Genomic DNA, 22601 nt, shown 5'->3' with positions numbered 1-22601 from the left:
GTAGAAACGTTACTACCTGTCAGGTTGTGGTAATACAGCGGGGCAAATTCTGCTCTGAATTCTTTAGTCCTTGCCAGGGGCTTGCTTGGGTGGAATTGAGAGCAGAATCTATCCCTAAACTCTAACTCTACAGCAGCTGTTGGAGCAACCAAGTCTGGGTGCTACTGTGAGAGGCATCTGCAAAACATTACATCTTCCTGGTGCTTTTCTATTATAGCAGGAAGCATCAAACCAAACATTAAACTAAAAAATGGTATCTATTACTTTATCATTTCTTTATTCAGCTACATTAAACTCTGAATTGCCATGTGTTCAAAGACTCTTCAGGAGAAATAATGCATAGCTTATCCTTTATAAAGTTTACATTACAAATCTTATAAATATTTCCTTTGCACAGGTACCATCCTCCTGTTTAGGAGCTGTGGTTCATGGTAAGTAACTTACTTTGATTGGTGGTACATGCATTGTATTTATTTGGTGCTTTCTGTCACTTGCCATGTTGGGGAAAGTCAAATTCATTCAGATATGGGTGAAAATGAAGTAATGAAGGGTGGCTTTCAAGTTATTTGAAAGAGTGTTTTGTTGTTTTCGGCCTTTTCTTAACTAAACAATCATTACATGGTGGTGGGGGAGGGTGTCTCTCTTTCAAATCACATGCTTTCTTTAAGGCCTGAACGTCCACAGTGTTCCACAGTAATGGCCCAAAGCACTGCTGTGTGACACTGTTGTAGAGTGTTTTGCATCACTACCATAGCTTTTTTTTTTATTAGCTTGTGCCATTTCTGCTTGTCATATATCTGTTTCAGTTTATAACTAATCAGTTCCGTGAAAGTTTTACATACTACTGGTCATCTTTCACTATAAAGGAACTAAAAATAATTTAGTTTGCTACAGCAGTGTCTAGCCTTCTAATAGGCTATGAATTAAGCCTTCCAGAAAGTTAGGCTGGGATATGGTTAATGGGTTTCTGTTTGACATTTTCTCCTGTTGAATAAGTTTTTCCTGTTTTATAAGTTATTGTTTTCTTCTATTGTAGGCCATCCTGAGCCTATTGGGAAGGGTGGAATATAAATGAAATAAAAAATAAATAAAATCTAATTCCTCCTATCATTCTTCTTTTGCTTCTCTGTTTGTTCGAAGAAGTTCTTTAGCAGGTAGGGAGTCAGGTAGCCCATCCAAAAGTACAAAATTAAAGATAAAGAAGAGAAGAAAACAGGAGATTCTTTACACACTTGTATGCATCTTGCTTGAGTACATTGTAATTTTCCCCATTTTCTCCCATTGCCTAGCTTTTTATCTACTGTATATCACTGATGCAGGGTGAGCTTCTTAAAAGTAATATTTACATACAGCAGCTAACGCTATGTGGGGGCCTTGATTAGGGGTCACTCAGAGCAGCTCTCTATAAATATTCAAAAATGCTGAGTGCACAGCCAGTTATTTTGAGTTACTGTTGTGGGTACTTAAGAACCCTGAAATTCAGTCCATAAGTAGTATTTTTCCCCTTCTATTTAGATCCTTGTCCTGCGCTCAGCACTGTGATATAAATCCATGTCTCAAAGACACTTTCTAACTTTTAACCCCTTCCTTGGGTAATTAAGTGGGAAGTTCCCAAAGCTTATAATTCACCATTTGAAATAATGGATAAAAACTAAACAACTGTGGATACGTATTACTGGAACTCTCAGACTTGCAGAAATTGAGGGAGGTTTGTTTTTTGCTCAGCCTGGAATAACCATTTCCATCACACCCAATACATTTAAAAAGAAAAAGAAAAAATATAGCATTTCAGGGCAGACAAATAAAGCAGAACAAAACCTGAAACATTTTTTTCATTTTTCTTCATTTTTGGAAAGGGACTGCTTGTTGATTATTTGTTCTTGGACAAATGTAGCCCAGTGCAATCTTGATGTCAGTCTGAACTGAAAAATTAAGGTAGTGTGCCTAACAAATGCTGTCACTTCCCAATGGCAGCCCCTTCTTTTTGGGGTTGAAACCTCATTAAATTTGACCCTACTTCACAGATCAGTTGGGCTGCCCTGAAACAGCATTTTTTTTTAATTTATTTTATTTTCAGTGAATACCTCTAAAGTAATACTTCTGAAAACTTTCACCCCCTCCAGTTTGATAGAGCAAGCTCCCTTCAGGACTCTGCACATCTCATGGCTTTTCCCTGCTAAATCCTTGCACTTTTTTTTTTTAGAGGTCATGGGAGGCAGTTAAGTTGGAAGGAGCCTTCCCTGGACCTGAGTCCCAGGCCACCGCACAAGGGCATCTCGGTGGGAATTAGTTTGGGGGTACGAGGCTGGGGGAGCTCTACCTTGAAACCGGATCCCTGCAGCCTGGGGAGGGGAGGGGAGGGGAGGGGAGGGGACAGGTTGGCAGCAGCTGGGCGTCAGGAGGCAGTTTGCTGCTTAAATACCCAGGGGCAGCGCGGAGGAGAGGAGCTGCAGGCACCCGCTGGGAGGAGGGCAGGGGATGAGCGCGGCTCCACCGCACCTCGCGTGTAAGTACCGCCGGGGGGTCTTGCCCTGGCCCGAGGCGGGCAGGCTGGGCAGGGCCCGCAGCGTCTCAGGTCGCCCAGGGGCGACCCCGCTCCGCTCCCGCGGGGGCCGGGGCTTGCTGAGGGACGGGCGCGTTGCCGCGCTGCTGCAAGCCGGGGGAAGCGGGAGGCTGCTTCTGCTTCTCCCGCCCTGCAGCCGGGAGCTTGTCCCTGCAGTGCCCCTGCTTTCCCCCGGGCATCCGCGGCGGCGGCTAGCTCCCGCCCAACCCGGGACCGCTCTCGACCCTGAATGAGGGCTCCCCGCGCCGAGACGGGGCACGGAGGGGCCCGCGCTGGAGAGCACTCAAGGGGCAGAGCTCCTACCTGGGCTGCTGCCTCTTGTTCAGTCTGCAGGGATGCTCTGAGGACCCTTGTCTCTGCGCTGCTTGCTGCGGTTGGGTTTTGGGGGATGCTGAATTGCCCTTGTGCTTCTACCTGTGGGGATCTTGACCCTGAGGGGGTCCCCACTACTCCCTTTTCCACCCCATGGCAAGGAGGAAGCAGGTGGCCTGCGAAACGGCTGTGAAAACCAAGGGAATAAATAGTGTCCTCTGCCAAAGGCAAATGTGCACTCTGTTTGAAAGTTACTTTGGTCCTGCCTGCCCATCCCAGTTCTTCCAGCCTTTCCTTGTAGGTTGTTGCCTGGGCTTGCCAGTGATTATTTCATGTGTCCTTGCATATCTTACAGGTGCTTCCATAAACGTTTAACAGCTTGTGTGCTGTTGGCTGTAACACCAAGTTAAAAGCTGAAATAATCACTGGCAAGCCCAGCCAACAACCTACAAGGAAAGGCTGGAAGAACTAGGACAGGCAGGCAGGATCTAAGTAACGTTCAAACAGAGTGCGCATTTGCCCTTTGGTGGTGTGGGGCAAATCTTACACCAAGTTCTGCTATTTTTAAACCAGTCTGTGTGTGCTGAACTTCTGGTCTCTTATGGGCATAGGCTGGTTTTGTGTGCCAAAATTCTGTCCCGGTACAGGTGTAGACGGTTTCTGATCACTTACACCCAAAAAAGTGTAATGTCTGTACTTAGCCATTCTTGTTAGTAGTGTTATGATTCAAGATGAGAAGACTGAGGGGGGGAGGGGGGGGATTTGACAACAGTCTTCAAATACCTGAAGGAAGGTTATGGTGATGGGCTATTCTCTGTGGCTACCAGGGACAGGACATAGAGTAATGGCATTAAACTGCAGCAAGAAGATTCAGGTTGCTTATTAGGAAGAGCTTTCTTACTATGGGGATGGTTAATAGACAACCTAGATAAGCCATGAAATATCCACCCTTGGAAATTTTTAAGAACAGGTTAGACAAACACTGGCCTAGGATGGTTTAGACAGGGATGCTCCTGCCTTGAGCATAGGGCTGGAGTAGTTGTCCTCCTGAGGTCCGTTCCAGCCCAACTTATGTGATTCTATGGCTAGAAATTGATTCAAAGAAAGTAGGGAAAAATGAGAATTTTTAATGAACCTCCTTTTGATTACGAGTGTGTCATGTTGGTTTTGTTTAATTTTTATTTTTCCCTGCTCCAAGAGCTGCTGGATGCAGACTCAAGCTTTTTTTTTTTTTAAACAAATGCACACAATCTATTGAGCAAAAACCGTGCAGGGTAGAATGTTATCATCTACTGTCTTTTGCCATTCTTGTTAAACAACTCTCCATCAGATTTGAAAAGATTGAATATCGTGCTTCTTTACTATTCATGGTGATAATCACCGTCATGGGATGAATTAAAGATATGCTTTATTCAAATACAATATGGCGTAACTGAATGAAATTGGACAGGCTGTTTCATACAGCTCAGACGAAGTCTTCCAACCTCACCTTGAAATCTAGGAAACCTGTTAGCTGAGTAGGACAGCACTTTTGGGGTATTAAAAAAATGTATATCTTCGGTAAAACTAGTGTGTGTAGTATGTAAAGATAAATATTTTTGCTCAGTAGGACACGTATAGAAAGGAAACAAATAGTGAATAAAGAAACAGTACCCATACTTTAACATGAACTCTTTAAATGACTTTTTTCTAAAAGTTGTTTTGTTTTCTTTTTTGTATGGAGGTTTCACCCAGAGTGATTCAGCTCCATATCTGGACCATCTGTACAACAACATAATAAAATGAAGGACAATTTTATAAATCAAACAAGAAAGGAACTACCTGATTCTGGTAAGTTTCTTTTTTTGGTTGTTTGGTTTTAATGCTAGGTTAAAAACAGTTCCACAAGCCAAAAGTCACAAAGGCATTATAAGACTTCCTCAACTTGCACTGAACACACATGGTCTATATTTTATTGAAACATTAGCTGGGACATCGTATCTCTGGTGTTCACTCTACCAGCTTAGTAAATGCTTAGTGAGTTTCAAAATAATTAAGATCTCCCTCTGGGAAACTTTTATGCACTTGAGTAGCTGAGTTCAAATGTGGCCACTCACGGGGTAGAGTTATTTATGCAGAATGAGGCCTGAGAAAGCAAATGTTCTGTTATACAAGTCAAATGAATCTAGAGACATTTTATTGCATTTGAATGGTTATATAAGCCAACAAAACACAATAGTTTCCTTTTTAAGTCTGTTTTTCCCATACAAAATTGTTATGAAAACCAATGGTGGAAAACAATGGGGGAAAATATACTGATAGTGACAGAATAGGTATTGCAGAGGTAGATTAGACAGTGATGTAATCATCCCTTATCATGTAGTTCAAAATTAGTTAACTATTTCCCTGTGATCTCCTCACTGGCTTATTTTATTTTTTGTTGGGGGAGGTTCCATTCTTGTTCTTTTTCCCCTTAAAGTTTGATTTCAAGCTCTGTTGGTTAATGGTCCTCCTTTTTGTTTTGCATAGAACCTAGCACAATGGAACCAGGCCTTGTAGGCACTATTGCAACAACAACAAAAATACTAAGTATGCCTCCAAAGACTTAAGCAAATTCTTAATTTTACATACTAGGCATATCTACATGTGCATTAGTACACTCTTCCTAATATGCATTCATTTAGTACCTCACATTGGATGTACTAAATTAATGCGTATTAGGCTGCCCTAATATGCAGTAGTGTATGTGAATACTTTTTAGGTGACGCTTAATGTACAATAGCCTATTTTACTGCACTTTAGCATGATTTTTTACTTGCTACTTTAATGCACAATAAACTAGGCTACTGTGGACTAAAGCACATGTGTACACATACCCCTGTAAGCAGTTCCATGGATTTCAGTGGAACCACCCTTTTTCTGTATGTTAAATGTGTGCAAATCTTTGCAGGGCCCAATGTTTGTTTTTTTTATTATGACCATCTTATTTTTTAAAGCTGTTATTAACTTTTCCTAGAATTTAACCTTTGGGCTGAAAATGAAGTTTGTTCTCAGCGCAGAAGTGATTGGAGTATGCAGGAAGTTTTTGAGAGAGCTCATTGAGCTGTTTCAAGAAAGTGAAAAAAATTGAGGGCATAAGCACATGAGCAAACTACCACAAAGTGAAGGAAAATGCAGCATTACTACACCTCAACTATTGCATGATAACTGCCCATGTACATGCTCTTTCATTGGGAGCTAATCTGGTTATTGATTCTAATCTACTTATTTCATTGGGAGCTAATCTACGATTGTCTTACATTTGCCATGGAGTAAGAACATGTACAGAGGCAGCTACTGTGGACTAGCAGATGCATGAGGAAGATACTGTGGGGCAGCAGCTCTGCTTTCTTTGCTTCATGGTACCTTGTTCATGTGCCCATTTTTTAAATTCTTAAATAGTTCAGAGACAGAAATGGGGTGAACCATAGGAAACTGACTCAAAAGTCTTAGTATTCAAGCAAAATGTTCTTCCTCCACAGAATCTGCATGTAATGGATATAACAATCCCTCTTTCCAGTATGAAGAAAAACCTGAACAAAATGACCATTTAAAGACGACTAAAAAAAAGTAGGGGGTTCTTTGACCTTCAATAAACTGTTTAATGTCTTCTGCTCTGCCTGAAACAGCCTCAATAAACATTTTTCTTTTGTTTTAATCTTTCTAGAGAGAAAAATGAGAAGGCAAAAAAGAAGATGGTTGGTATTTTGGAACTGGTTAGTGTATAGTTTGTTGGTTTGATTTACATTTTTCATTATTCCATTTCCAGTGATCTGAATCAACTAATCGAATCGCTGTCCCTGATTCGGGCCAAATCTGAATCAAATAGGATCCATTTCGCACAGCCCTATTAGGTGACCTCTGGCAGTCCCTTCCAGCCATACTTCTCAATGATTCTGTGATTCTAGATAACTATTGCTGAAATAATGCAGTGAGTCAATCCCCTTTGAAACTAGATTAATATAAACCAGCAGTTCCCAAACTGGGATGCAACATCACCAGATGGGGTTGTGAGGATGGGGGTCTGTGGGTTAGGAGTGAGGGGTCATGCTGAGGAACTGGGGTCATTCTGAGGAAACATCTGGGAAGCACAGATCTAAATGGTAAAAAAAAAAAAAAAAAAAAAAAAAAAAAAAAAAAAAAGAGCATGTCTCCACAAAGAGTTATTGAGCCAAATTTAAATTCACTGTACTTTCATCTTGAGTAGCATTCAAATCTAGACGAACCTTAACCATGTAAATGCTGCATGCTAGTTCTGATAGGTAATAGCAATCCTGGTTGATAACCTGTTCTTGTTTACATTTTGCATGTATTATCTCAGTCAATATATGATTTAGTGCAGTGCAATGTGTAATGATTAGGTGTCATCACTGTGAAAAAATGTATGGTACATTCTTCTTTTTTTTTCCCCCTATGGAGTAAGAGATTAACCTTGCTGACCTGCCACTGTTCCTTAACTTCCTCAGTATTGATTTAAAGATATGTGTGTGTGTGCTATTACAAAGTGCATCCACCATGTTGTATTTACCTTCATAGCCACTACATTGCTGCGATTGAACTCATATCTTCATAAAATGCTTTTGCATACCTGCAGTGTGAATAGTGTTACGTAAAAAATAAATTTTGTTCTATATGCCTAGTGAAGTATTGGCAAATGTTTGAATTCTCAACAATAAATGTATTCCTTTTTCTTTAATATTCATATAGTTTTACTATGCTGATTGGCTGGATATCATTTTGATGATAGTGGGCTTGATTGCAGCTATGGCGAATGGGTCTGGATTGCCACTGATGATCATTGTTTTTGGAGAGATGACAAACAGTTTTGTGTTGAGTGGCATGGGAAGAAATATCTCTGACGGTAAATAAGCAAAGATAAACTTCTAAGTATATTTTTTTAGGGTCTAATTTCCTCATATTTTTTCCCAGATATAAATAGGATTGCATTTTTTTTTTTGAGCAAATGCCTTTGCAGACAGCGAGCAAACAGCTAAGCCGCCACTGGAATCTTGGTTTTGGGGGGCTTGAGTAGTACTTGAGTGATGTACAGCTTTGCCTTGAAATGTAGTCTGCATGGATAAATTTCACCTTATTTGCAGTGGAAGCAGGAAATCTTTTTTTATTCCCCACCAGCTCCGCATCTGGCCACTGGGGGTACACTGCTCTGCATCCAGCCACCAGAGGTACACTGATCCAAAAAGGTTGAGAACCCCTGTTCTAGTAGATATGTGTATGTTGCTTCTTGCACATGTGCATTTAAAAACAACTAAAAAAATTAACAGTTCCCAAAAAAGTCTAACTACAAGCATGATAAGCTGAGTGCAACCACTATCAATTCAAAAAACAGTGTTAATATATACAGAAAGACAGCGTTTATCTACAAAAAGGTAAACATTTGAATAACAGACTGTTCTTTGTGCATCTTGGCTTCATTTCTGCTCTTATTGATAAGAACAGCTTTAAGACATCTTCTACAGGCACCTATTCAAAGCCTAACAAGCACACCAGAGACAGTGCAGACAGGCCCACAGTGTATCAAATCCATGACATCACTCTACAGTGACCTTGTGAACAAAGTTTGGCCTGGTTTGAGCCTCTACCACAAGGCTGCTGGCTGCAATGCAAGCTGTAAATCAACAGAATTGTTATCTGGAGTACAGTCATCTCCCTTAACCACCAGGTCTCATTCATTCAGTTATAACACTTAATCTTTTTCTTGTTTCCAGTTGCTATGCTGGATAGCTCTACTTGTGCACCAATTCCAGATGTAGATATAGAAGCTGAAATGACAAAGTAAGAATCTTCCGTTATTTTCTTCAGAATAGCGTGTTCTTGTTTCTTTATTTTGTTGTTTGTTTGTTTGTTGTTTGTTCTATTCAGCTACAGGCTATAGTCTGTTCTCAACTACATTCCGTTGATTTTAACACATTTGTAAATGGGCAAATGAAGACAGAATTTGGCCTGATACATCTTAATTTCTCTCCCAGGGTACAGTACATCTTAGGTATTTTTTACTGTCTTAACTGCAGGTTTGCCTACTATTATGTTGCTATTGGTTCTGCTGTATTGATACTGAGCACCATCCAAGTGTGGACATTTTTGACTTCGGCTACAAGACAGACAGCAAGAATCCGACAAAAGTTTTTTTTTGCAGTGCTCCACCAGGAGATGGCTTGGTTTGACACCACCCAGATTGGAACCTTGAACACCAGATTAACAGAGTGAGAGGGTTTTATTTATGTACCATGACTATGACATCTAGAAGAATATCTCAGTTTATCTCTTATTTATCTAAAGAGTTTTCAAGAACCTTTCAAATAAAACCTGAAATATACAGTTATTTGAAGTGGAAATTAGTTATGGGTTTTCACTTAATTTGCTGAGTTTCTGTGACACATGCACTGCAAAGGTTTATGTCATGACAAGTACTACTTGTCTAACATTGGCTTGTAATATTTATGAACTGTTTAGCAACTGCAGATAAACAGCCATACTGTCTCCAGCTAGTTTACAAACACTGTAAACCCTGACATTAGATCAGATAAATGTACTCCTCATTTGTCAGCATATTCTCATTCAACTTGATCCAAAACCAACTGAAGTCATTTGGAGTCTTTAAACTGACTTCAGTGGGCTTTGGAGCACTGGATATAATTGAGAGGTACATGCAAGTAAAGAAAGCTTATGCAGTTTGATTGACATGTAGAAAAATATGTCCAGTTTAGGGAACTGTGATTCCTGAAGAGGAGAGGCTTAAATGACACTAATCCAGCCTGTTTGTCTATATATTCAGAAAAACACTTAATATTATATGCAGCAGTTCGATATAATAATGTATTGATAGTGTGCTTGCTACTGTATTGGATGCAAAATTAAGATATTCATGCTTCATATCTTCAAATTTCAGCAGTCAATGGAGGGGAGGACTTGGAAATGGCAGCAGCTGCTGCTGATCCTAAGGTTACAGACAGAAAATGAGCTGTAAAAATGGGAGACTGTCCCTAGGAGCTAATAGTGCTGTTCAGAAATCCAGAATTTCTACTGCAACAATGATCTGGATAGTTAAATTTATGACGTATGGGCATCTCTTCAGCAAGATGGAAACATGCTATAGGAAGACAATCAAATTTAACAAACATTTTTCTTCTTTTCTAATTTCCAGTGACATTAATACCATCCATGAAGGCATTGGAGACAAGATCTGTATATTTGTACAATTTTTTGCCACCTTTCTGACAGGCATTATTATAGGATTTGTCCACGGGTGGAAATTGACCTTGGTGATTTTGTCAGTTAGCCCACTACTTGCTGCCTCAGCAGCAGTTTGGTCAATGGTAAGTACTGGGGGGAAAGACAACCTAATAATTATGATCCTTCTTGAATGAAAAAGATGGAATACACACAAAGCATCATGAGTACGATGCCTGGAGAGGATCCCCACCCCATCCCACCATGTTCTGCCACCCATTTCTATTGACAGGAAATGTACAGCATTGTGAAATGCATGGGGAGATGCTTGTGAGTTGTGACCGTTTTTAATGGGTATCATTTGTAACAAAAACATTCACTAAATACTATTATATGTTTAAGGTTTTGTTTTTCTGTGAAGCAAAGTAGTAAGGTAAGAGGAAATAGTATTATCTTTAATCTATCTAAGTTTTATTATACAAGTTTCTAAGCACTGTAGCACAGGTGGGACTTGAATTCAGTTTTTTCCAGATTCCATGATTCTACCCTTACCATTGGCACACCATTCTTTAATAATGCACAAGATAAAGCTCTTTAATAGATTTGAATAATTTTTTTTTTTTTTTCCCTACAAAACTTTCCAGCTCTTGGCCTCACTCACTGTAAAAGAGCTGTCTGCTTATGCTAAAGCAGGAGCGGTAGCAGAAGAAATTTTGACTGCTATCAGGACAGTTGTTGCTTTTAATGGGCAAAAGAAGGCACAAGCAAGGTAAGCTTTTTGAGAGAAACTTTTGTATTCAATGTTTAAAAAATACTGGGTTGTTTAAAAAAAAAAAAAATCACAAAAGATCTGTTAGTTTATCCCCCAGACAACTGGAAGTCTTACATGAAGATAGAGAAAAAGTCCCTCTAGCTCATTGCTCTGCAGCAGGTGTCCTGTGGGCCTCATGTGGCCTACAAGTGGTTAAAATGCAGCCCACGCAGGGGTTGAATTGCACCCCAGTGAATTCAGAGAGTGGATCCTGCTTGTCCCTCCCCCACTTTGTCCACATTCAAACTTTGGATGTCTTTGGTCACCACTGATGACTAAAAGTAAGGGGAAAGGTGGGGGTAAGTGGTAGCAGTATAAAACCCTTCAGTTCCAGAACCATGCCAATGCAGCAGCTCCATCACCTCCACCAACAAGCCACTACTTTGCTGCTGGAAGTGGTTCATCCAGTCCACAAGAAGTTTGCTGGGGCCAAATGCTTAGGACCCTCCAGTTCAGCTGAGCGTGTCAAGTGCTTTAATTTAAGCACATGTACACTTCTATTGACATAACTGACTAATGAACTTATAGTTAAGCTGCCTTGGATCACAATCGTAAAGGAATTCTTTACAAAGGGCTTCAACATTGTTTTAAACCAGTGCTTAAGACATAACAAAAACTTATTTGCAAATTTATTTATTTGATCTAATCTGTATTACTCCAATGGTATCTGAGCATGTTTCATGAAAGGAATCCATTACAAATCATTCAAGGATACCTTTCCTACTGCTTCAATCTTGCCCTTCACTTCGAGTGTTTCCATATTTGGGTGAGAACATGTTGAAAGTTTTGTACATACTGTGCCAAAAGGATTAGCAGTGAACATGAACAGTTATTCACACACAGAAAACTACAAGGCTAGAGGGGATATGGAAGAATAAACACTTTTTTTTAACTAACCCAGGGGTTTTCAACCTTTTCTAACAAGTGTACCCCTTCTCTCTCAAACTTCCAGATCAGGTACCCCTTTATATTTTTTCATGTTTTTAAGGGGTGTGGGGGGGAGGCACAAATTGAGGCCCCCACGGTGAGGGGGAGGGAGTGGGGCTACAGCTGAAGCTGTGCAGCCAGGGCAGAGTGCTGGACAGAGCTTCAAGCAGCTCATCCAGGGAGCACGGGGAGTGGGTAGTGGCTCCTGCTGATGCACACATCCCAGGAGGGCATGGGGGTGTGTGCCCCCAGATCTGTGCATGGGGCGAAGGTGGGCTGGCCCAGTGGTGGGGGAACGAGTGGGGCTGGGGCTGCCCAGCCAGGATGGGGCACAGGATTGAGTTGTGTGGGAGGTGGCTGCCGCAGCTACGCACATCCTGGGAAGGGCACAGGGGCGTGTGTCCCTGGATTTGCATGAGGGAGGGTGAGCTGGGGCTGGTGCTGGGCAGTTTCAGGCAGGGCCTGGGCAGTGCTGTGCTTGGGGCAGGCAGTGGTGGTACTGGAAGGGGTATTGGGGTGCTACAGCAAATTCTGGAGTGGCTACAGCCCCCATTGCCCTCCTCCAGCACTGCTGCCGCCCACCCCAAGCACAGCCTGGCCCAGTCCCAGGCAGGAAGAGCCCAGCGCTGCCCCAGCTCAGTGATATCCCACCCTGCCCTGTGCAGATATGGGGGCACACGCCCCCGTGTCCTTCCAGGGTGCACACAGTGGTGGGAGCTACCACTCACCTCCCCCTGCCCCCCAAACAAGCTGTGGCTCTGTCCCACACTCCACCGCAGCTCCTAACATTGTACATACCACCAGGACGGCATAGGGGAGGGGGGGGTGTGTGCCCCTGGTTCTGCACATGAGGCAGGACTGCCTGCAGCTGCAGGCTTGGGCTGGCACTGGGCAGTTGCTGGAGCGGGCTAGGCCAGGCTAAGCTTGGGGTGGGCAGCGGCAGTGCCAGAAGGGGGCTATCAGGAAGGCTACAGTGAATTTTGGGGTGACTGAAGCCCCTCCCATAGTCCCCTCCCAGTGCCACCACTTCTTACCCAGAGCACAGCCCGGCTCAGCCTCTGCTGGGAACAGCCTGGTGCAGCCCTGGTCCCAGCCTACAGCAGCATCGCGCCTTGTCCCACTTGGATCTGGGGGCACACATCCACTATACCCTCTTGGGGTATGCACAGTGGTAGGAGCCATCCCCCACGTGGCTCAGTCCGGCACCCCAGCCCCACTCCCTTCCCCACCACTGGGGCCTCCATCCGCTCCTTCCTCCATCCACTTCCCTCACAACATACTTACCAGCCAGACCCAGCTGTTCTCCTAGCAGCGTGCATGCTGGTCTGTAGCTGTGTGCACACATGGAATTTACCAGTGACACCTAGGTCTGAATACTCCCTATAGGTACCCCTAGGGCTACGTGTACCTTGGTTGACAACCACTGAACTAACTTATCAGTGTTCACTATGTCCAACAATGGAATGTTATAGAAGAAAAACCCTGTAAGCTGAAAGGAAACTGAAGAATTCCAATATAAATGATGTGCAGGCACTTATTATAGTTAACATTTCATGATTTGTTTTCAGATACGATGCTAACTTAGAGAATGCCAGAAGTGTCGGAGTGAAAAAGTCCATCACCACCAACACATCTTTGGGTCTCTCTCAGTTTCTTATATTTGGATCCTATGCTCTTGCATTTTGGTATGGAACCAAGCTCACGGTGGAAGAGAGAGAAAACTATGACATTGGGAGAGTATTAATTGTAAGCACAGCATATAGTATAACTGGCAAAGCAACCTTTTGTAAAGTTGTCAATGAATTGGAGAAAATGCTTGCTCTTTAAGTACTGTATGTAACTATGCATAGTACCTAGTTAAACTTAAAGTATCTTGTACTAACTGTTAAAGATACAATTAATATAATTCAACAGAGATTCTGGATATGTCCTTAAGATATCAAAGTTGCCTTAACGATAGCTTATTTAGTCACATAGCCAGATAACTTGAAAGGAATTACTTTACCTTACTGATATTTGGGGATTATTTGGAAATGAATAAATAAACTTAAACTTGTGCTTAATTTTATGTACTCTAAGTAGCTTGAATTCCTTTACTTCCTTGGAACTTCTCAATGCATAAACTTAAGCACACGTGTTGCAGGATGGGGCCCTCAACTTGGAACCAGTGGCTTCATTCCTTTAAGGAAGAAAAAAGTTTTTAATTCGATGAAAGGTGGAAAAAGATGTTTACTTTCACTATTTGTCCTCTTTGCTGTTGTCTTATGCTTCCACAACAGCAAAAGCTGTTCAAACAGTTAAAGAGCATACGGTTGCATATAATGGCTACATTTACAATCTTTCACCATGAGGATAACAGCAAAGGGAGCTGAAAGAATGCAGCGGTAATTGTGGGTTTTGATTTTTGTATTTTTTTTTTTTGTATTTTTTTTTTCTGAAATAGTCCTTACAAAATTATCTGGGCATTTTCCAGTAAGGAAAGTGAGGATCTAGAATCCCTGTTAACCAGAGCTCCTGTTTTTGTTCACTACAGGTATTCTTCTCTGTGCTTCTTGGCGCATTCTCTCTTGGACAGGCATCCCCAAACTTGGAGAGTGTTGCCAATGCACGTGGTGCTGCCTATGAAGTATACAAAATTATTAATAAGGTAGTTAAGCATATAGCTTAAATTTTTGGTTCATAACATATTCACTGAAAACATAGATTAATTCATAACAAAGATTTTTACAACTCAAAACATAACTATGACATTTTGACTCATGTTTAGGAACATGAACCTGAATCCTTAGCTCTGTTACACCTAACTAGCTTTTGATTTAGAAATTAACAGTCCTCCTGAAAGCTATAACAATACTGCTGTTGCTGAAGAAGGATGCTGCACTCTGGGTGGGTCAGTTTACTACAGAACAGACTAATTAGCTCTGCAGTAACATGTCACTATCTATACATGGACCAGTATTAGGATTCAGTAAACTTGTAGGATAATACTGTTGGGGACAGTACTACCTTACAGCAGAGTACTTTACTGCACCAAAATGTGTAGACAGTGATGAGGGTGTAAACTGCTCTGCCCCAGCTCAAATTCTTGCTGTCCAAGGCATACATGTAGATGCATATGTAGATGCACCCTCTTCATTAATTAATTAATTAATTAATTGTATTTGTAGATGCACCCTCTTAGTAACTAATTCTTTCTCCTTTCAACAGCAGTTATATATCTTTTAATGCAAAAGATGGTAACCAAATTGTAAAATGCAGTTTTTTTTATTGGATTAGAAACAAAAGGCTGAGTCCTATCTTCCTAATTTCTTTAAAGTTCCACATGTATAACTAAGGGTAGAATTTTACCCAAACATTGGTACTATTGCTCAAATATTACAATTATTGACCACTTGTTATTAGGGATTTTGGATAATGCTTTGTATTTGAAAATGTCTTATCTGCAAAATCAGTCAAAATTAATTATCCCACCACCTCCATTTTCTAAAATGTTCCCATTTGAACATTTGACAGGTACATGTAATAACATGCATTATTTGTTGTGCCTTTCAATCCTAAATGCTTTGCCACCAATGAATTGCATTCCATTGAAATGCACCACTTTCTAGGCTGAAATGGAACAACTATGTAACAGTGTTCTGCATATAACATGATGGTTTAGGACAGGAAGTGAAGAAAAATGTATTAGTTAAAAGTGCAGTTTCAATAGCATAAAAATTCATAATATATTTTTCAAAATCTTTCTCTAGCCACGTCTTATAGATAGCAGTGCCAAAGAAGGATACAAACCAGAGAGGCTCATAGGAGAAATTGAATTCAAAAATATCCATTTTAGTTACCCATCTAGACCTGATATTAGAGTAAGTATTCTTTTAAAATATAGTAGTGTAATAATGAAATTGATGCCTGCATGTGATTAAAATGAACAGTAAAATGTATCAATTTAATATATTTATTTTGAAGTATTTAAACAAAATGCAGCCCTACTTGCCTGGCTTAGAAGACAGTGTGCTGACTCAGGGGCCATAGAGTTGCAAGTTCAAGGCTGGATTTTCTATCTATAAACTTACCAGGGGGAACCAGCAGGGAATGGGAGAGGCCCTGTTCCCCTGAGTACTACCATGAGCAACTAGGAATAACAGCCACAAGTTGACTGAGAATAGATTCAGGCTAGACATCGGGAAGCACTACTTCCCAGTCAGGGTGGCTAGGATCTGGAACCAACTTCCAAGGGAAGTGGTGCTTGCTCCTACTCTGGGGGTCTTCAAAAGGAATCACCTTGCCGGGGTCATTTGACCCCAGCATTCTTTCCTGCCACGGCAGGGGGGTCGGACTTGATGATCTGCTCAGGTCCCTTCCAACCCTACCAACTATGAAACTATAAAAATTGTACCCATCCCTGAAAATACATACACTACTTATAATTTAGGAAAGAATGTCAAAAACTAGTCCGCTGTCTTCGCTGCCACCATCTGTCTGCTTATCATTTTCCACTGTTGGAAAAATCGTAGGAAAACATAAAGGAATCAGGGTTTAAATGCAGGTGACTTGAATCAGAAGCAAATTTCACATTTCAAGATCTCTCACCAAGCACACATTGCCTTCACGAAGTGTTTTTAGCTTCAATGCTTTAAAAGATCACAACTGTTCTAATATCTTATGTGGGGAGAGGTGATCTGAGACATAGTCAGTTCTCAACTCGTGTTAAGGCTTATTGAGTTAAAATAATTGTTTTTAAATTGCTTATGGAAAGCAGGACAAATCACAGAGCAGGGAATATCACATCCTGCTTGTAAAAAAACCCCCAAAAACAAACAAAAAAAACTTTTGTCAAACACTTTAACAAGTGTCAAAACAAGGGCATTTATTACCACTGCTTCTTGGCCTTTCAGAAGTTGCTAGGGATCCTAGTAGGTTGCAAACAAATAATCAAATATTGAGTATATTCACTTACTTGAGGATACTGCTTTCACTTCTGTCATTTCTTCTGATGGCTCCTCAACCCTACATGAATCATCATTGAGAAGTCACAGCTAACAATCGGCAAGATTTAAAGAATGGCGAGCAACTGCATAAGCTGGGTCTGAGGAAATGGAGACAAAGAACTGTCCATTAGGAATGCGCGAAAGGGGCCGTATTGGTTTTACATTTGGTCCGAATCGGGGACAGTGAATTTGTTAATTCAGATCACTGTCCCTGACTCAATATGGCCGAATCTAAAGATTCAATGCTGATTCAGAGAATCGGAGATTTCGACCATAAACACAGCTTTTAAATGTTTTTTTTTCTACATACCTCAAAGTACCAGGCATGGCGCGTGAACGCTGGTGGATGGAGCATCCCACAGGAGCATGGCGGGGGGGCCCCCCATATGCTCAGCAGCAAACCCGGAAGTGGACTGGAAGTATTTCTGGTCCACTTTGGGGTCCACCACCAAGCCTGCTGGGGGGCACACCCATGCCCCTCTGGCTCAGTGAATGGCGGTGGGGGGGGTCCCTGGGTGCCCACCCAGGCTCAGAAGGCACCAATTGCCGAGCTGGGAGGGGGTCACAGGAGGGCCCCCCAGCGGACCCGGAATTGGACTGGAAGTGCTTCTGGTCCACTTCCGGGTCTGCTGCCGAGTGTGCTGGGGTGCCCTCCACGCTCCTGTGGTACGCACCATCTGCCCCACCATCACAGCATTCACGAGCTGCCTGGTACCTTGAGGTATGTAGAAAAAACATGTAAAGCTGTGTCTATATCCGAATCATTGAATCATTCTGAATCTCTCCAAATAGATTTGTAGGGTTCTGATTTCAATTTGGAGATATTAAAGGGTCTCCTGATTTGATTCAGGTTTGGAGATTTGGCCACTGAATTGGGCCAAATCTCCACCGAATCGAATTGGGGACTGAAGCTTTGCACAGCCCTACTCTCCATCCCTTCCAGAGTCCAGTCTGTCTCGTATTTCACTGCCAGTCGTGTCAAGGGCAAATAACAGAAGTAAGAAAATGGCATGAACATTTGGTTCTCATCCATCACCTTCCATAGACTTCTCATATACAAAACCTTGCAGTCTCCATATAGGACCCACATTTTGACTGAATCATATCAAAGGCATTGGAGGACCCTACCTATTTTCAGTAACTTGGACACCCAATAAAGAAAGGATGAAGACTGGGTAGTAGTTTATGAGCTTTTCAATGTCTTGGGAAACAGCATAATATCCTATACAGAATGTTGTTCTTTCTTGGTCATGCAGATATCACAGAGCATGTATAATACTAGTTTATTAGCGAAGTGGAGCTTTTCAGGTATAGTGAAAAAAACAAACAAAAACAATACTATAATTGTTTTTGTTTTTTTTTTGGATAAGAAATATGTAAGCAAAATCATACATCAACCTGGTATTCATGAAGAGGGTTCTCATAGCAGCCAAATAGTTATTAAATTAGTCATGTATGAAATGCAATGAATAGAAATATTTTTGAGAGAAAATATTTTTAAATGTGAAAATGGCCTAAAAGGCACTATTGGTCCATAACTAACTCCTTAGTAATAAATGGTAGGGTGTTGAATCTCTAGTCCTCTTTTTCTAACCAGAGACATGAAAACACCCACCTTGATTTTTGGCTTGGGGTAAAAAGCCTTAATAAAATAAGAAACAGAACAAAACAAGCTTACTATTAAAAAATCTAAGTATTTTTCATCTTCAAGGTGCTGTAAGGTTAATAACCAAGTATTATCCCATTGTATAGCTAGAAAAACCTCAAACCAGAAACCTAATTGATTTTTCAAGGTCATAGAAATCTGTCAGAGCCAGGATTGGGAACAAAGGAGAGATAATAGACCTGCAAGTTCATCATACTCTTAGAAGTCCACAACTTTTATTATTGCCTTGTTTGTGATGACAAGCATCCTAACAGACTGTTTTCTAACCAAACCATTGATTTAGCTACCTTTAGGCTTATCAGACTAAAATATGAAGATTATGTTTCCAGATTCTTAGTGGTCTGAGTCTGAAAGTTCAAACAGGAAAGACCATTGCTCTGGTTGGTTCCAGTGGCTGTGGCAAAAGCACTACAATCCAGCTTCTGCAGAGATTCTATGATCCAGTCCAAGGAGAGGTAAGCGCACTTGAATTGTAGGTACTAACGAATACTAAGATAAACTTTAATTTTCAGGATAGATTGAACCTGCACTTTTTAAAAAGACGTATTGCAATCTTGTTTATGGTTTTGAACTATGGGCACTTATTCTACACAATTAACTAAAGAACCTGGACAAAGTGAACTATTTTTTTTTTTTTCACTTTTTAAAATGGTGTTTGCTTGTCTTCCACAAGCACTCTGCATTCCTGTATCTAGTCAGCAAGAACAACCAAATACTGGAAATTTCAAAATATATGTAATTTCTAGGGTCCAGTTCCCTTGACAAGTCTCTTCCAACATTTACTTCCCTTTTCGTCTGTATCGGTGATTCTCAACGAGGGTGCTGAGGCACTCTGGAGTGCCACCAGATCTTTTTAAGGGTGCCATGAACTGTGAGGAGATGAGTGAAGTGTTAGCGTACATTTATCTGCTTATCTCCTGAGGCTTGTCCCCCCACTCTGCAAGGAAGTAAGCACTGTAATATATTAATTCGTTTTTGAAAGTGTGTGCCACAGTTCACAAAAATTATGGAGGGCTGGCTTGAGTCCAGTGAAGGGTGCCTAGAGTCCAAAAAAAAAAAGGTTGAGAACCACTGCTCTATATCTTGCAGAACAAAGCTGTCTAACTAGCAACCCATGGGCCATATGCAGCCCCCAAAGGGTTAACAGGTGGCCCATGGGCTCCCAGCATGACTGCCACTACCTGTCCCTCCTTCCCCCTCACCATTGTTGATCATGCCATGGCCGCTAGGTTCTTTGGGATTCCCTGCCCTCCTCCAGCTTGTACTTCCTGCTCACACTCTGGGTGGATGTGGCAGTTAGGGTGGCCATCATAGAGGACAGTCCGGTTGTCCTCTGTCCTCTATTGATACGAAACAGGATGCCTTTATATCCTCTATTTTTCTCTTTTTGAAGGGAAAAATATCCTACTCTTGAAGAGAAAAATAGAGGATATAAAGGCATCTGGTTTTGTATCAATAGAGGACAGAGTAGCAGAAAACCGAAATGTCCTCTATGACGCGCCTGGAGAGGACTAGGCTGCCCAAGCTGCATGCACCATGGGGGCTCATAGGACCCATGCTGCAGACATGGTGAGGAGGAGGCTGGGCTGCTCATGGTGTGTGCAAGAAAAGCAGGAACCAAGCTGCCAGCACTACAGGTGGGCATGCAGCTTGGAGGGAAGGAGGATCTGTCCTTCTGTGTGCACTGCAGCGGGGAGGGGAGGGCTGGAAGGCTGTCCATTAGGCATATGCAGCTGACAAGGGTGGGGGAGGAGCTGAGCTGCTTGGTGGCTGAGAGGGGAGTGTTGGCTGTCCATGCAGTAGGTATAGTTGGGAGTGGGGTGGGGCCAGGCAGTCTGTGCTGTGTGCATGTACTAGGTTGCCCTTGTTGAGGGAGAGATCCCAAGGAAGGAGATGACCATGCAGCAAACAGCTCTTATTCTGCAGCCTGTGCCTTATGCGTGACAGGCAGCTGGCAGCCCAGATGGCCCCCAGCTGCCTAGAAGTTGGACAGCCCAGTTATAGAACATATAATACCATGGGTCAGTCTGCACGTGGTTTACTTCATTTTCACTGAACATAAACTCTGTTCTAGGAACAGAGGTTTCTTATTCTAGACTTTTCTTTTAAAAGAAACAAAGTACAGTATATACTTTTTTTGCTGGAAAACAAGGAAATCACACAATTAAAATTGCATTTAGGACAAGAGATATTTTCATAATAAGCAAAAAAAAAAAAATTAACCAGCTCTACTTAATATTTGTTTTTCTTATTTGGAATATATTCTGTTCTAGTAGCACAGATTAATTTATTACTGCCTCTTGTATAAGGGGGGGGAGAAGTTAATTAACTTTTTTTTTTTTTTTTTTTTTAAGTAAAAAAAAATCCTACAATCCAGAAGAAAACTTTGGATTTTTTAAGCGCTCAGATTTCCTGGGGGCAATGTAGTATTAACAGCCTAGTAGACTTTTATTCTTATATGTGAGTTTGCAGTCTGAGTACCTGGTGCTACCCTATATGTTTATCCTGCTCCTTAGTCTCCCAGTGTGTGCAATATCTAAAAAGATAGATATTTAATTTCTCCTGTTCATTTTTTATTTCTACCTTAAAAAATATAACCATGTGAGCATCTTCTGTACAGATACTTGTCACCCATTCAAACAATTATTTGAAAGTAATCTTTTTTTGTTTTAAACAAAACGGATTTCTGCAGGCTATTTAACATTTGCATTTCTTCCCAGATTACCTTAGATGGGCGAGATATTCGAACACTTAATGTCAAGTGGCTAAGAGAAAATATTGGCATTGTGAGCCAGGAGCCTGTCTTGTTTGCAACTACAATAGCTGAAAATATTCGCTATGGCAGAGAGGATATTAGTGATGTCGAAATTGAGCAAGCCGCGAAAGAAGCAAATGCTTTTGATTTTATATCAAGACTGCCTGATGTGAGTTATGAGGTTTTGAATGCCTTTTAGGGTTAAATCCACAAAAGGCCTTGGGCGTTGCAACACTTACTGTTCTTGTGCCTAAATTTTCCATCACAGCAGAATCTGCAACCTCTAACTTAGAAGTTTAGGCTCTCAAACAATATACGGGAAAAGTTAGGCAACCAAGCAAAATTGGCAAGCTGCCTAAGTTGGCCAGTAGAAAATAATGAGAGAGAGAGATTTCTTCAGAAAGCTGCAAGATATGGGCTGAGTATGATAGAGGTCTATCAAATCATGAGGGGTGGGCAAAATATATCATGAGGGCCAAATCCAGCCCGCCAACTGATTTGGATCTGGCCCATAAACTGACACACACCAGTTTATTGAATCTGGCCTATGGCTGCACCTGCAGTGATCCACATAGGGCTGAGACCCTCCCACTCCCACCAATGCCCCTGACAGCCCCAGCCCCAGCCAGCATGCAAACCTTCCCAGCAGGGCTGCTGTCAGTGTGACTTCAACCATCCAGGTTACATTTTTAGTACATGATCTGGTTTTTATCTATAATTTGTTAAAAGGATATCTTCTAAAAGATTTTGTGTGTGCAGCCCTAGACGCCTCACCAGAACTTAAGTGGCCCCCATCCATAGTAATTGCCCACCCTATCCAGTAGTTCATACCTGAAGAAAAATGTCTTACATTTGAAAGATTGTCTAACTTTATCCCAACTATGCAGTTGGTCCAATAAATGATAGCATCCAAAAAATGAGTTACCTCTCACTCACTGGTTAGAGTACTCGCCCAGAATTTAGGGGGTAAATTTCTTCCTCTATCTAAAAGGATTTACACCTACATCTTCCAGGAAAGCACTCACACTTGAAAGCAAACTTCTCTCAGGGAGCAGATCTGAAGCCCAGATACCTGACATACATCTGAAACTAGAAGAAATATACCTGGCATATGGTTACCGTTATTGTGCAGCCTTAGTGCAGCTCTGATGGACTAATTAGCTCTGCCGCATAGCAGAGCTAATTAGTCTGGGCAGAGTACCATGTGAACAAACTTCATTTGTTTTGGCTTATGAGGTAGCCTGTGGCTATATGTAAGTGGCTAGGGCTAGACTAGCCATTCAGTGGAGTTTTACCCATTTACCCTACAAGGAATTTTGGCTTACAGTTTACTGTATAATAATCACCATATATCACATGCCCAGATTTTTTTTTTT

General features: G+C 41.5%; 1 protein-coding gene across 3 annotated transcripts in view; it reads left to right on the top strand.

The window, feature by feature from the left end:
• Positions 1 to 2403: 2403 nt before the first annotated feature.
• LOC102564067 (ATP-dependent translocase ABCB1) overlaps positions 2404 to 22601 on the top strand; it is a 49150-nt gene continuing 28952 nt past the window's right edge. For 2 of the 3 annotated variants that reach the window (XM_019498032.2, XM_014603045.3), the window contains exons 1-14: positions 2404 to 2506; positions 4599 to 4705; positions 6376 to 6463; positions 6561 to 6609; positions 7601 to 7754; positions 8620 to 8686; positions 8923 to 9114; positions 10056 to 10227; positions 10726 to 10850; positions 13388 to 13565; positions 14353 to 14466; positions 15569 to 15679; positions 18800 to 18925; positions 21191 to 21394. In XM_019498032.2, coding sequence (XP_019353577.1) covers positions 4657 to 4705; positions 6376 to 6463; positions 6561 to 6609; positions 7601 to 7754; positions 8620 to 8686; positions 8923 to 9114; positions 10056 to 10227; positions 10726 to 10850; positions 13388 to 13565; positions 14353 to 14466; positions 15569 to 15679; positions 18800 to 18925; positions 21191 to 21394 — 1629 coding nt within the window. In that variant the 5' untranslated portion in view covers positions 2404 to 2506; positions 4599 to 4656. Of the gene's footprint in view, positions 2507 to 4598; positions 4706 to 6375; positions 6464 to 6560; positions 6610 to 7600; positions 7755 to 8619; positions 8687 to 8922; positions 9115 to 10055; positions 10228 to 10725; positions 10851 to 13387; positions 13566 to 14352; positions 14467 to 15568; positions 15680 to 18799; positions 18926 to 21190; positions 21395 to 22601 lie in introns of those variants that run through there. The other variant, XM_019498034.2, reaches the window with a different exon arrangement.

This window comes from Alligator mississippiensis, chromosome 5, assembly GCF_030867095.1.
Source record: "Alligator mississippiensis isolate rAllMis1 chromosome 5, rAllMis1, whole genome shotgun sequence".
NCBI lineage: Eukaryota > Metazoa > Chordata > Crocodylia > Alligatoridae > Alligator > Alligator mississippiensis.
The sequence above is the reverse complement of the archived record's forward strand: the minus strand, read 5'-3'. Positions and strand labels throughout refer to the sequence as shown.